The sequence below is a fragment of the Pimephales promelas genome, chromosome 3 (genome assembly GCF_988280905.1).
Source record: "Pimephales promelas chromosome 3, fPimPro1.hap1.1, whole genome shotgun sequence".
In the NCBI taxonomy this organism is placed as follows: domain Eukaryota; kingdom Metazoa; phylum Chordata; class Actinopteri; order Cypriniformes; family Leuciscidae; genus Pimephales; species Pimephales promelas.
In genome coordinates this window covers 150,001-165,000 of record NC_142771.1, presented here as the reverse complement: position 1 = coordinate 165,000, position 15,000 = coordinate 150,001, and the positions used below count along the sequence as shown (strand labels likewise).

The 15,000-nt window shown below is 44.7% G+C and overlaps 2 protein-coding genes and 1 long non-coding RNA gene across 4 annotated transcripts in view; 1 reads left to right on the top strand and 2 right to left on the bottom strand.

Annotated features, from left to right (window-relative positions):
* Positions 1-3,258, bottom strand: part of emp1b (epithelial membrane protein 1b) — a 5,638-nt gene extending 2,380 nt beyond the window's left edge. The window contains exons 1-3 of the mRNA XM_039656885.2: positions 3,157-3,258; positions 2,679-2,758; positions 2,453-2,555 (exon numbers count right to left, since the gene is read on the bottom strand). Of these exons, the coding sequence (XP_039512819.1) occupies positions 2,453-2,555; positions 2,679-2,756 (181 nt within the window). The 5' untranslated portion in view covers positions 2,757-2,758; positions 3,157-3,258. The remainder of the gene's footprint in view (positions 1-2,452; positions 2,556-2,678; positions 2,759-3,156) is intronic.
* A 4,817-nt stretch (positions 3,259-8,075) lies between these two features.
* On the top strand, positions 8,076-10,121 carry LOC148981794 (uncharacterized). The gene is made up of 2 exons (XR_016152590.1): positions 8,076-8,116; positions 9,676-10,121. It is a non-coding gene; the product is annotated as an uncharacterized LOC148981794 (long non-coding RNA).
* cd9r (CD9 molecule related) overlaps positions 9,793-15,000 on the bottom strand; it is an 8,437-nt gene continuing 3,229 nt past the window's right edge. The window contains exons 8-9 of one of the 2 annotated variants that reach the window (XM_089128088.1): positions 10,737-10,820; positions 9,793-10,613 (exon numbers count right to left, since the gene is read on the bottom strand). In XM_089128088.1, coding sequence (XP_088984214.1) covers positions 10,473-10,613; positions 10,737-10,820 — 225 coding nt within the window. In that variant the 3' untranslated portion in view covers positions 9,793-10,472. The remainder of the gene's footprint in view (positions 10,614-10,736; positions 10,821-15,000) is intronic. The other variant, XM_089128089.1, reaches the window with a different exon arrangement.

Genomic DNA, 15,000 nt, shown 5'->3' with positions numbered 1-15,000 from the left:
CCCATGATGTCATCCAAGATGTCCATGTCTTTCTTTCTTCAGTCGAAAAGAAATTAAGGTTTTTGATGAAAACATTCCAAGATTTTTCTCCATATAATGGACTTCAATGGGGTCCAAACGGTCCAAGGTCCAAAAGATAGTGTTAATAACAGTTTCAGATGCAGCTTCAAATGTCTTTAAACGACACCAGACGATGAATAAGGGTCTTATCATGCGAAACGATCGCTTATTTCAAAACTTATTCCAAAAATGTAACTTTTCTAAGGACAAATGCTAGCCTTGCTCTATTCTGTGAGGCGCGTTTGCAACGTCACGTAATACGTAATTACGTTCAAAAGGTCACGGGCGACGTAGCCGGAAGTACAGAATCAAAATCGTCCGACATCGTTGTTTTACCTTTTAATTCCTTTTTTGTAAACGGCGTTTGAGTTAGTTTTCACGTTCAACCTATGCGTTCAACTTGTAAACACTGACTCTGTACTTCCGGCTACGTCGCCCGTGACCTTTTGAACGTAATTACGTATTACGTGACGTTACAAACGCGCCTCACAGAATAGAGCAAGGCTAGCATTTGTCCTTAGAAAAGTTACATTTTTGGAATAAGTTTTGAAATAAGCGCTCGTTTCGCATGATAAGACCCTTATTCATCGTCTGATATCGTTTAAAGACATTTGAAGCTGCATCTGAAACTGTTATTAACTGTCGTTTGGACCTTGAACTGTTCGGTTCCCATTGAAGTCCATTATATGGAGAAAAATCCTGGAATGTTTTCATCAAAAACCTAAATTTCCTTTCGACTGAAGAAAGAAAGACATGGACATCTTGGATGACACGGGGGCGAGTAAATTATCAGCAAAAGTTTTTTCAAAAGTGAACTACTCCTTTAAGGCCCTTTCACACCGGATGTGAAGTGAATAAGCCTCAGGCTGAAGGAAATGCAGATTCACTCCTGTACAGCAGAGGGCGCTGCTGCTGTTATTCTGGATTATAGATCAATGGGCTCTGTGCACGGCGGTGTGTCCGGTGAAGGTGTAAGGATGCTCGATCGTAGAGTCCAATGCAATACCGAGAATTTATATTGAATTTTATACTCCATGGTTATACTAAAGAAACGTTAGTCACAAAAACGGATAAAACAGACACCCCTCGTTGTGTTTATGCTTCTTTTAAAAATTATATTAAATAAACATAACTACGTATAAAATTTCATCTAAATGTATGAAAGTTTTGTTTCAAAGATTGGAGGACAGTAAATATTGAAGACTCTGCCATAATCCCGTTTTCCTCTGCTTTCCTCCGCTTTAATCTCCACAACCGGAAACAGACGAGCATCCTGAGGTCAAATGCGGAACTGATGTGCGCATATAGCCCATAGGATACTGGACACAGAAGTTCAACACGCTTCTTTCAAAATCTAAAGTTATTTTTGCTTATTTATGGTTGAATTAGATCATTGAAGGTCAGTAGCAAAGACATCGGTTAATAAAGTGAGATTAAAAACAAAGTATATTTGTGTCATGTAATCCAGTTAATTATAAAAGTTTTGCATAAAATTCTGATATTTCATTTTACTGTTTTTAATAATTTAGGAGTACTACATTTTTTCTTGTAACTTAGATATTTTGTTGAAAGATTACTACAAAAATACACGTTACTTGTAATGGGTTACCCATAATAACACTGCGCGCGAGTGTGTGCGCTACAGTTAAACCGCTTCCTTCAGGCGCTCCATATTGACAATCTTTCAGTTTTAATTCATTCAGTACTTTTTTCTGCATTTTTTTAAATAACCAGTGTTGGGTGTAACACATTATGAGTAATGCGAGTTATGTAATCAGGTTACTTTATTCTAGTAACAAGTAAAGTAACGCCACTTATAAATTCACAAGAAAACATCTGAATTACTTTTTCAAATAAGTAAGTCACTTTGTTTTTCTATTTATTGACTGATTTTGCATTTCCTTCAGCGTTTATGTTCACCAATACTACATGAAGAATGATTCTTTGTTATTTGAAACAACACACAATCCCGTCCCAGGTGAGAAGATTAACGCAGCTTAACATTACTTTCCATAAAAAGTAAGTTCAATGTAACTTTCCCCAACACTGGCAATAACCCATGAATCATGTAATAATCATGTAGGACATTTCTGACAGTATATGGACGCTTTTTGGGTTCTGTGATATTGAGCCAAGAACACGAGCTCGAAACCTCTGACGGCCGTTAGGAGCGTTACGAACACGTGTCCGTCAGCTCTTCATACACACCTGATCCAGCTTCGGGAATATTACTAAACGCACAAACGCTCAAGTCTACAAATACTGCAACAAAACAAAGTCCCAGACACTCGCAACACATCTGGAATGAGTGATTGACAAACTCTCAGAGTGTGTGTGTGTGAGAGATGACTCAGATCAATGACTGAACTGATGAATATGTGTGTGTTCAGACCTTTGGCATTGACGTTAGGAATCTCAGTGAAGTTCCACTGTCCGCCTACCAGAGTCCAGCGACCCCAGATATCAGTGGACACAGTGTCGGTCATCCACCAGGCCTACACACACACACACACATTATATCAGCAGGAGCGAGAGAGACGTCATTCACCGAATCAGTGCACGGATTTCACTAAACTAAATCTAATGTAGTAAGCAGATTAAGAGTGTGTGTAACTCACGTTATGGATGGTGGCGGCCAGCAGCAGAGTGATGGAGCAGAGGTGGAGGACGAAGATGGCAGCGAGTAACACCAACATGACTGAAGACAGAAACACACACACAGAAACTCTCTGAGATTAGGCTCAGCACATTTCAACAGCAGCACAGTGTGAACCCGCCCTGTTCAGAGGGTGTGTGTGTGTGTGTGTATGAATGAGCGGATCAACTGTTGTTACAGCTCTATGGGTTGAAACATGTCTTCAGCATTGCACAGAAATGCCACTCCTTAAAGAAGCGTACGTCCTCTTTCCCATCTGTTCCTCTTCAGGCGCTCCGATTCCCACGTTTCCCAAGAAGAATTCCCCATTTATCACACAGAAGAACATCAGCTCACACACACTCCTCTCAGCATGACACACACACTCTTAACTAGCCTGGAATCCCCCCAGATCTCCCGAGCGGAGGAGTAGACAGACTGAGAAGAGTTTCAGATCTTACCTGAATAACAGAAGGATGATCACTGGAGGAACTGCACACTTCCAGAGCAGATCTGTCGACTGGAGATCTTTAGCCTAACTCTCTCACCAGCCTCTCTCTAACAGGCCCCGCCCCTGACTCCACCCCTCACTCCTTTACCCTCACCTCTCTCTAACAGGCCCCGCCCCCGACTCCGCCCCTCACTCCTTTACCCTCACCTCTCTCACCAGCCTCTCTCTAACAGGCCCCGCCCCTGACTCCACCCCTCACTCCTTTACCCTCACCTCTCTCACCAGCCTCTCTCAAACAGGCCCCGCCCCCGACTCCACCCCTCACTCCTTTACCCTCACCTCTCTCACCAGCCTCTCTCTAACAGGCCCCGCCCCTGACTCCACCCCTCACTCCTTTACCCTCACCTCTCTCTAACAGGCCCCGCCCCCGACTCCGCCCCTCACTCCTTTACCCTCACCTCTCTCACCAGCCTCTCTCTAACAGGCCCCGCCCCTGACTCCACCCCTCACTCCTTTACCCTCACCTCTCTCACCAGCCTCTCTCAAACAGGCCCCGCCCCCGACTCCACCCCTCACTCCTTTACCCTCACCTCTCTCACCAGCCTCTCTCTAACAGGCCCCGCCCCCGACTCCACCCCTCACTCCTTTACCCTCACCTCTCTCACCAGCCTCTCTCTAACAGGCCCCGCCCCTGACTCCACCCCTCACTCCTTTACCCTCACCTCTCTCACCAGCCTCTCTCAAACAGGCCCCGCCCCCGACTCCACCCCTCACTCCTTTACCCTCACCTCTCTCACCAGCCTCTCTCTAACAGGCCCCGCCCCCGACTCCACCCCTCACTCCTTTACCCTCACCTCTCTCACCAGCCTCTCTCTAACAGGCCCCGCCCCTGACTCCGCCCCTCACTCCTTTACCCTCACCTCTCTCACCAGCCTCTCTCTAACAGGCCCCGCCCCTGACTCCGCCCCTCACTCCTTTACCCTCACCTCTCTCACCAGCCTCTCTCTAACAGGCCCCGCCCCTGACTCCACCCCTCACTCCTTTACCCTCACCTCTCTCACCAGCCTCTCTCTAACAGGCCCCGCCCCTGACTCCACCCCTCACTCCTTTACCCTCACCTCTCTCACCAGCCTCTCTCAAACAGGCCCCGCCCCCGACTCCACCCCTCACTCCTTTACCCTCACCTCTCTCACCAGCCTCTCTCTAACAGGCCCCGCCCCCGACTCCACCCCTCACTCCTTTACCCTCACCTCTCTCACCAGCCTCTCTCTAACAGGCCCCGCCCCTGACTCCGCCCCTCACTCCTTTACCCTCACCTCTCTCACCAGCCTCTCTCTAACAGGCCCCGCCCCTGACTCCGCCCCTCACTCCTTTACCCTCACCTCTCTCACCAGCCTCTCTCTAACAGGCCCCGCCCCTGACTCCACCCCTCACTCCTTTACCCTCACCTCTCTCACCAGCCTCTCTCTAACAGGCCCCGCCCCCGACTCCACCCCTCACTCCTTTACCCTCACCTCTCTCTAACAGGCCCCGCCCCCGACTCCACCCCTCACTCCTTTACCCTCACCTCTCTCACCAGCCTCTCTCTAACAGGCCCCGCCCCCGACTCCACCCCTCACTCCTTTACCCTCACCTCTCTCACCAGCCTCTCTCTAACAGGCCCCGCCCCCGACTCCACCCCTCACTCCTTTACCCTCACCTCTCTCTAACAGGCCCCGCCCCCGACTCCACCCCTCACTCCTTTACCCTCACCTCTCTCACCAGCCTCTCTCTAACAGGCCCCGCCCCCGACTTTACCCTCACCTCTCTCTAACAGGCCCCGCCCCCGACTCCACCCCTCACTCCTTTACCCTTACCTCTCTCACCAGCCTCTCTCTAACAGGCCCCGCCCCTGACTCCGCCCCTCACTCCTTTACCCTCACCTCTCTCACCAGCCTCTCTCTAACAGGCCCCGCCCCTGACTCCACCCCTCACTCCTTTACCCTCACCTCTCTCACCAGCCTCTCTCTAACAGGCCCCGCCCCTGACTCCACCCCTCACTCCTTTACCCTCACCTCTCTCACCAGCCTCTCTCAAACAGGCCCCGCCCCCGACTCCACCCCTCACTCCTTTACCCTCACCTCTCTCACCAGCCTCTCTCTAACAGGCCCCGCCCCCGACTCCACCCCTCACTCCTTTACCCTCACCTCTCTCACCAGCCTCTCTCTAACAGGCCCCGCCCCTGACTCCGCCCCTCACTCCTTTACCCTCACCTCTCTCACCAGCCTCTCTCTAACAGGCCCCGCCCCTGACTCCGCCCCTCACTCCTTTACCCTCACCTCTCTCACCAGCCTCTCTCTAACAGGCCCCGCCCCCGACTCCACCGTTCACTCCTTTACCCTCACCTCTCTCACCAGCCTCTCTAACAGGCCCCGCCCCCGACTCCACCCCTCACTCCTTTACCCTCACCTCTCTCACCAGCCTCTCTCTAACAGGCCCCGCCCCTGACTCCACCCCTCACTCCTTTACCCTCACCTCTCTCACCAGCCTCTCTCTAACAGGCCCCGCCCCCGACTCCACCCCTCACTCCTTTACCCTCACCTCTCTCACCAGCCTCTCTCTAACAGGCCCCGCCCCTGACTCCGCCCCTCACTCCTTTACCCTCACCTCTCTCACCAGCCTCTCTCTAACAGGCCCCGCCCCTGACTCCGCCCCTCACTCCTTTACCCTCACCTCTCTCACCAGCCTCTCTCTAACAGGCCCCGCCCCCGACTCCACCGTTCACTCCTTTACCCTCACCTCTCTCACCAGCCTCTCTAACAGGCCCCGCCCCCGACTCCACCCCTCACTCCTTTACCCTCACCACTCTCTAACAGGCCCCGCCCCCGACTCCACCCCTCACTCCTTTACCCTCACCACTCTCTAACAGGCCCCGCTCCCGACTCCGCCCCTTACTCTCATCACTGCCTTTACCCTCACCTCTTTCACAGCCTCTCTAACAGGCCCCGCCCCCGACTCCGACCCTTACTCTCATTACTGTCTTTACTCTCACCTCTCTCTAACAGGCCCCGCCCCTGGCTCCGCCCCTTACTCTCATCACTGCCATCACCCTCAACTATCCCACCAGCCTCTCTCTAACAGGCCCTGCCCCCGACTCCGCCCCTCACTCTCACACACACCCCATTCCCTGATCCATCCCACCATCCGCTCTCTAGCTGGCCCCTCCCCCTGGCTCCGCCCCCTCATTCTCATTACTGCCCATTCTCTGAATGATTTGATTTGATTTATTCAACAATGTTTATAAACAACATATACAATCATGCCAGATGCAATTCATATACATTTAAATACAATTGTTGAGGATAAAATACACAATAAAGCCTCAGGCTTAACTATCCCACCAGCCGCTCTCTAGCTGGCCCCTCCCCCTGGCTCCGCCCCCTCACTCTCATTCCTGTAGTGTTTCTCGTTCTCAAAGGGTGTGGCGTTTAGGAAGGTCCTGACAAGCCCTTTCCCCCAGCTCTGTGAAAACTGATAACACCAATCACTGGCTCTCTCTCTCTCACACACACACTTTCCTCATAACCCTGTTCTCTGTGTGTGATTCATTGGTAAATATTGTCCTTTATTGAGTCTACGCCCTCTTCCATCGCTCACATCAACACTGGAAGCTTTAGTAGAGGTTTGAGTAGAAATCCTGGATCAGGACACAAGACTCGCCACTCATATCCTCTAATAACTGGACAAAAGCATGATCATAATTGTGGATCAGATTCAATGAGCTTTAGATGCCATTCAGTTCAACTGGTCAGAATGCCTGAAGCTGTCAGTTATGGTTGGATTAAACCAGATTCATTTGATAGTTTTAGTGCCCAACAGGATAAGGACCGACTAAACGTTTACTGAGAAACTGCTCAGATGTCTCTATATGTCCGAAAACAATTATTAGAAATAGACATCAGAAATCAGTTTGACAGATGTTATTGTAATGAGAGTCTCTAGAGTTCAGTTAGCCTCAGGAACAGTTAGAAAAAGATTTTCAGTATTGCCTAAAATAATGAAAAATAGCCTAATTTAAGCAGTACTGATGAGTTTGACTGAGAGTTTAGAGTTTATAATATGATTATGAATAAGTTGGTGAGATGTTGGAGGAAGAGATATGTGTTGCCTGGGTCCATAAAAACACTTCAATTATTCACGTTGTTCTCGGTCTTTGCTGTGGGTTTGTTGTGAAATGTGTTTCTGTGATTCTCAGTGAGTAAATACACACACACACCCTGAGTAACAGACACACACCCTAACGAAAAGATGAGAGAATTTAGAAATGTTGTCCAACCAGATTTCACCTGCAGGACAGATATAACCTCACCTGAGCGCCAGAACACACACACACACACACACAGTTCACAATAATGTCTTTGTGCAAGAACAAAAAAGTCCTGCCTCAAGCATGTGAGTGACATGTTCTCCTCCTTCTGTGAGTGTGTGAGGGACATCAGTGTCTAGAAATGCTGTTTTTATTGTTGAGTGTTTGTGTTGAAATCCTGATCCAGGGAATGTTTTGGACGCTCCCATATTTCAGTTCTCATACTCGCATGTTCACACACGCACACACACACACACACACACGCTTTCAAACCACTCTCGTCCATCTCACACACGTTTTTTTTTCTTCTTTTGTTTGTAAAGAAACCTGATCTACTATTAAAAAACTTTATAAAAGGTTACTACTGTTCATCTTCATCTCATAATTATATGCATAATTCAGCAGTGATTATTTATTGGTGTTTTATTGAAAGAACAGCTACACGGCTCTCTGTCTGTGAATGACATCCAGACGTTCATATTTTTCTTGAGCTTAGAAGAAAACAACTGCAGTTGCCAGGCAACCCAACACGACATGAGTCACCAGCCGCCGCACCCTCACACACACTCACACACACTCCGTCCCACAGATGAAGGGCTTCACACACATCCTCCATCCTCCCGAGGTCAGTCCAACTGCTGGACTGCAACTAATATTATTATTATTGTTTCAATTAATAGTTAATATCACACTGATTTAAAAAACGAATGGCCATTACGTGGTTGGCATTGATGATGCTAGGCAAATCTGCAATCAAGATGTAATCACAAATAACTTGCATGAAATAATTTCAACAATTAAGAACATGTGAATGAATATGAATATATTGATACTATAATGATAACAATATTATCATTCTAGATCGGCCGCCTGGAGCGCACACTGGGGCAGGATTGAGAGAAAGTCTCCAGAACAGGCGGGTTTGAGTGTTGGACCACCGGGGTGAGGTGGGTAGAGGGGGACTCTGGAAATGCCCATACCTTTACAGACATATCACAAGTGGCTTCATATGTTGTTGTTGATGTGTGTGACGTCGTTGTCGTAACGCTCTCAAACTTGCATTGCTGTTTCCCCCCCCCAAGCTTCACTACCAATGATTCGCCCTACTATGACTTTATTCACCACCGAAACGACTTTGAAGCTGATCACTAAATTCGAGGCTTCTGGTCATTCCTAGGATATCTAAGTCCCCTAAAGGAGGGAGGCCGTTCTCGCATTAGCTCCTAAACTCTGGAATACACTTCCTGATATTGTTCGAGGCTCTGACTCGCTGTCACAGTTTAAAACTAGATTAAAGGCACACTATGCAAGATCTGTACCTTAATAAAGAGCGCGATGGATTGTAGAGCGATAGAAGATCCGTGGAGCTAAACCAGTTAGGGCTTTATAGGTCAGTAGTAGTACTTTGTAATTGATACAGAACTCAATAGGTAACCAGTGTAGAGATGATACCAAGTTAACAATTAAAATTTACCAATTCAATTTCAGTGATGAAATGTTTGCTTTGTCATGTCTGTAGTTTGTTTGTTGTAGATCATTCGCCATGAAATACAACAGATGTGGATCTGTCTTGAATTAAAATGTTTTCAAGAAAGAACGTGTCCCTAACCCTAACGGTGTGAAACCTTCACACAAGGTACATCCCAGTTCACAGGCTGGTTTGTAGTATAAATAGTGTGATTAGTGTGTTTAGACGGGAAATCCCAACAATAAAAGGTGCACTACTAATATGGATGATGCACTTAATTAACCGGCAAAAGGAAGTGTGCTCGACTGTCACAGTTTTAATTACATAGTGCTATAAGTCTCTGGTGCTGGATGAGGAGATCCCCAAATAAACCTCATACACTAGATAGTACACAGCACTGAGTGAATAGTCTAAGTATATACTGTAGTAGTGTATATAATATGTTACTTGTGACAAATACAGAGACGTCACTGACTGGGAATGTAGCAGAGCTGCTGCTCTCTAGTGGCCACACTCGTGTACTGCACACACACACACACACACACACACAGCTGATCGCAGGAAAAAGTGAGATTCTGCATATATATTTTCTGTCAGTTTGAAGTGAATGTGATGATGTGTTGAGGATGATTGGAGTCCTTCAATCTGGCAAGTTTGGGACACTTTCTTCTCTTCAAGGCAGATCCACATCTAATCTCGTTCTCTCTCTCCCACAGAGAACTGCATGATCTTCGCAGACCGGCTCCATGTGCCCAAGTCCCTTCCATCTGACCTTTGACCTCTCACCACCATCCAAGCTCAACATCTGATGAAATGCACTCGACTGAGACGGGTTTGTGAAAATTTCTTTAATGTTTTCATCGTATACAACAAAGCAAGAAAATGAAATATTCAGGACTGAATTGTAACAGACGGTGTTTATGCAGAATTCAGAACTTAAAAGTTTATCAAATAAAGAATGCAATAAAAAAATGAAATGTGTAAATAGGTTCATGCGAAGCTAATAGGGAACGTTCTCAGAACTGTAACAAACGTTCATCCTGTAACATTAATAGAACGTACATTCAAAGTTATCTGGTCTTTAATAATGTTCTAAAAGCGTTGATCTGTACATTGTTCATGGAATGTTTTTCTGTAACATTTTACTTGGTTGTTCATCTAACTTTTTAAAAATATTGCTACTCGTTTCAGATCGTTTGAAAACATTCAAGAGTAACTGTGTTCACTGCCAACACACATTTCAGTAAAATCAACTTGAAAAAGTGCATGTACCATTACATTACCCCGCTAAAACAATGTTTGCAAAATGATCAAATGGACTGTTCAAATAACCAAGAAAAAAAATACACACACAGGTGTGGTTGAGGACCTGATTGGCTCTCAGTAGTAGGCTGGGGTCGAGTAGCCAGACGAGTTCAGACTTTTATAGAGAACAGAGCTGCACACCAGCGCCACCAACTGCCAGACAGAGACAGAGCGAGAGAGAGAGAGAGAGAGAGAGAGAGAGAGACAGTTATATCTGCGGCACTGCGTGAGGAACATGAGCATGAGGATGCAGGACTGACGGCTGATTGGTCAGGAGCACGTATGTAGGAGCTGCGCGAGACTGTGAGATGTGTCTGCTGAACACCACACTGCACACCAGCGCCAACATCTGGGGATGAGCGGGAACACATGCAGACAAACACACACAGATCAGCGTGCAGTACTGGACACGGTTCCAGTGTGTGTGGATGTGAGCGCATGTAAACTGCAGTGTGTGTTCAGATGGACTCACCATGATTCCTGCCGTCCCTAGAAACACTCCCAACACCATCGGGGCGCTCGAGTTGAACATGTCCTGGATCACATTGGGACAGCTCTAACACACACACACACACTGATGAGCGTCTGCTTCGTTCCTCAAACATCACAGATGTAGAAATAAAATTAAAGACCCCTTGACACCATAGATAATAACTATAAAGATAAAATATAATTTTAAAAATCGTTCTAAATGTAAATGATACGCTGGTTATCGTTATAGTTATCGTCCACTGGTGTGAACGCTAATATAGTTATCGTTATAGTTATCGTCCGCTGGTGTGAACGCTAATATAGTTATCGTTATAGTTATCGTCCGCTGGTGTGAACGCTAATATAGTTATCGTTATAGTTATCGTCCGCTGGTGTGAACGCTAATATAGTTATCGTTATAGTTATCGTCCGCTGGTGTGGACACTAATATAGTTATCGTTATAGTTATCGTCCGCTGGTGTGAACACTAATATAGTTATCGTTATAGTTATCGTCCGCTGGTGTGGACACTAATATAGTTATCGTTATAGTTATCGTCCGCTGGTGTGGACACTAATATAGTTATCGTTATAGTTATCGTCCGCTGGTGTGGACACTAATATAGTTATCGTTATAGTTATCGTCCGCTGGTGTGAACACTAATATAGTTATCGTTATAGTTATCGTCCGCTGGTGTGGACACTAATATAGTTATCGTTATAGTTATCGTCCGCTGGTGTGAACACTAATATTGTTATCGTTATAGTTATCGTTCGCTGGTGTGAACACTAATATAGTTATCGTTATAGTTATCGTCCGCTGGTGTGAACGCTAATATAGTTATCGTTATAGTTATCGTCCGCTGGTGTGGACACTAATATAGTTATCGTTATAGTTATCGTCCGCTGGTGTGAACACTAATATAGTTATCGTTATAGTTATCGTCCGCTGGTGTGGACACTAATATAATTATCGTTATAGTTATCGTCCGCTGGTGTGAACACTAATATAGTTATCGTTATAGTTATCGTCCGCTGGTGTGAACGCTAATATAGTTATCGTTATAGTTATCGTCCGCTGGTGTGAACGCTAATATAGTTATCGTTATAGTTATCGTCCGCTGGTGTGAACACTAATATAGTTATCGTTATAGTTATCGTCCGCTGGTGTGAACACTAATATAGTTATCGTTATAGTTATCGTCCGCTGGTGTGAACGCTAATATAGTTATCGTTATAGTTATCGTCCGCTGGTGTGAACACTAATATAGTTATCGTTATAGTTATCGTCCGCTGGTGTGAACACTAATATAGTTATCGTTATAGTTATCGTCCGCTGGTGTGAACACTAATATAGTTATCGTTATAGTTATCGTCCGCTGGTGTGAACGCTAATATAGTTATCGTTATAGTTATCGTCCGCTGGTGTGAACTCTAATATAGTTATCGTTATAGTTATCGTCCGCTGGTGTGAACACTAATATAGTTATCGTTATAGTTATCGTTATAGTTATCGTCCGCTGGTGTGAACACTAATATAGTTATCGTTATAGTTATCGTCCACTGGTGTGAACGCTAATATAGTTATCGTTATAGTTATCGTCCGCTGGTGTGAACACTAATATAGTTATTGTTATAGTTATCGTCCGCTGGTGTGAACACTAATATAGTTATCGTTATAGTTATCGTCCGCTGGTGTGGACACTAATATAGTTATCGTTATAGTTATCGTCCGCTGGTGTGAACGCTAATATAGTTATCGTTATAGTTATCGTCCGCTGGTGTGAACACTAATATAGTTATCGTTATAGTTATCGTCCACTGGTGTGAACGTGAATATAGTTATCGTTATAGTTATCGTCCGCTGGTGTGAACACTAATATAGTTATCGTTATAGTTATCGTCCGCTGGTGTGAACGCTAATATAGTTATCGTTATAGTTATCGTCCGCTGGTGTGAACACTAATATAGTTATCGTTATAGTTATCGTCCGCTGGTGTGGACACTAATATAGTTATCGTTATAGTTATCGTCCGCTGGTGTGAACGCTAATATAGTTATCGTTATAGTTATCGTCCTCTGGTGTGAACACTAATATAGTTATCGTTATAGTTATCGTCCGCTGGTGTGAACGCTAATATAGTTATCGTTATAGTTATCGTCCTCTGGTGTGAACACTAATATAGTTATCGTTATAGTTATCGTCCTCTGGTGTGAACACTAATATAGTTATCGTTATAGTTATCGTCCGCTGGTGTGAGCACTAATGTAGTTATCGTTATAGTTATCGTCCGCTGGTGTGAACGCTAATATAGTTATCGTTATAGTTATCGTCCGCTGGTGTGAACGCTAATATAGTTATCGTTATAGTTATCGTCCGCTGGTGTGAACACTAATATAGTTATCGTTATAGTTATCGTTCGCTGGTGTGAACACTAATATAGTTATCATTATAGTTATCGTCCGCTGGTGTGAACACTAATATAGTTATCGTTATAGTTATCGTCCGCTGGTGTGAACGCTAATATAGTTATCGTTATAGTTATCGTCCGCTGGTGTGAACGCTAATATAGTTATCGTTATAGTTATCGTCCGCTGGTGTGAACACTAATATAGTTATCGTTATAGTTATCGTCCGCTGGTGTGAACACTAATATAGTTATCGTTATAGCTATCGTCCGCTGGTGTGAACACTAATATAGTTATCGTTATAGTTATCTTCCGCTGGTGTGAACACTAATATAGTTATCGTTATAGTTATCGTCCGCTGGTGTGAACACTAATATAGTTATCGTTATAGTTATCGTCCGCTGGTGTGAACACTAATATAGTTATCGTTATAGTTATCGTCCGCTGGTGTGAACACTAATATAGTTATCGTTATAGTTATCGTCCGCTGGTGTGAACACTAATATAGTTATCGTTATAGTTATCGTCCGCTGGTGTGAACACTAATATAGTTATCGTTATAGTTATCGTCCGCTGGTGTAAACACTAATATAGTTATCGTTATAGTTATCGTCCGCTGGTGTAAACACTAATATAGTTATCGTTATAGTTATCGTCCGCTGGTGTGGACACTAATATAGTTATCGTTATAGTTATCGTCCGCCGGTGTGAACACTAATATAGTTATCGTTATAGTTATCGTCCGCTGGTGTGGACACTAATATAGTTATCGTTATAGTTATCGTCCGCCGGTGTGAACACTAATATAGTTATCGTTATAGCTATCGTCCGCTGGTGTGGACACTAATATAGTTATCGTTATAGTTATCGTCCGCTGGTGTGGACGCTAATATAGTTATCGTTATAGTTATCGTCCGCTGGTGTGGACACTAATATAGTTATCGTTATAGTTATCGTCCGCTGGTGTGGACACTAATATAGTTATCGTTATAGTTATCGTCCGCCGGTGTGAACACTAATATAGTTATCGTTATAGCTATCGTCCGCTGGTGTGGACACTAATATAGTTATCGTTATAGTTATCGTCCGCTGGTGTGAACACTAATATAGTTATCGTTATAGTTATCGTCCGCTGGTGTGAACACTAATATAGTTATCGTTATAGTTATCGTCCGCTGGTGTGAACACTAATATAGTTATCGTTATAGTTATCGTCCGCTGGTGTGAACACTAATATAGTTATCGTTATAGTTATCGTCCGCTGGTGTGAACACTAATATAGTTATCGTTATAGTTATCGTCCGCTGGTGTGAACGCTAATATAGTTATCGTTATAGTTATCGTCCGCTGGTGTGAACGCTAATATAGTTATCGTTATAGTTATCGTCCGCTGGTGTGAACACTAATATAGTTATCGTTATAGTTATCGTCCGCTGGTGTGAACGCTAATATAGTTATCGTTATAGTTATCGTCCGCTGGTGTGAACGCTAATATAGTTATCGTTATAGTTATCGTCCGCTGGTGTGAACACTAATATAGTTATCGTTATAGTTATCGTCCGCTGGTGTGAACACTAATATAGTTATCGTTATAGTTATCGTCCGCTGGTGTGAACGCTAATATAGTTATCGTTATAGTTATCGTCCGCTGGTGTGAACGCTAATATAGTTATCGTTATAGTTATCGTCCGCTGGTGTGAACACTAATATAGTTATCGTTATAGTTATCGTCCGCTGGTGTGAACGCTAATATAGTTATCGTTATAGTTATCGTCCGCTGGTGTGAACACTAATATAGTTATCGTTATAGTTATCGTCCGCTGGTGTGAACACTAATATAGTTATCGTTATAGTTAT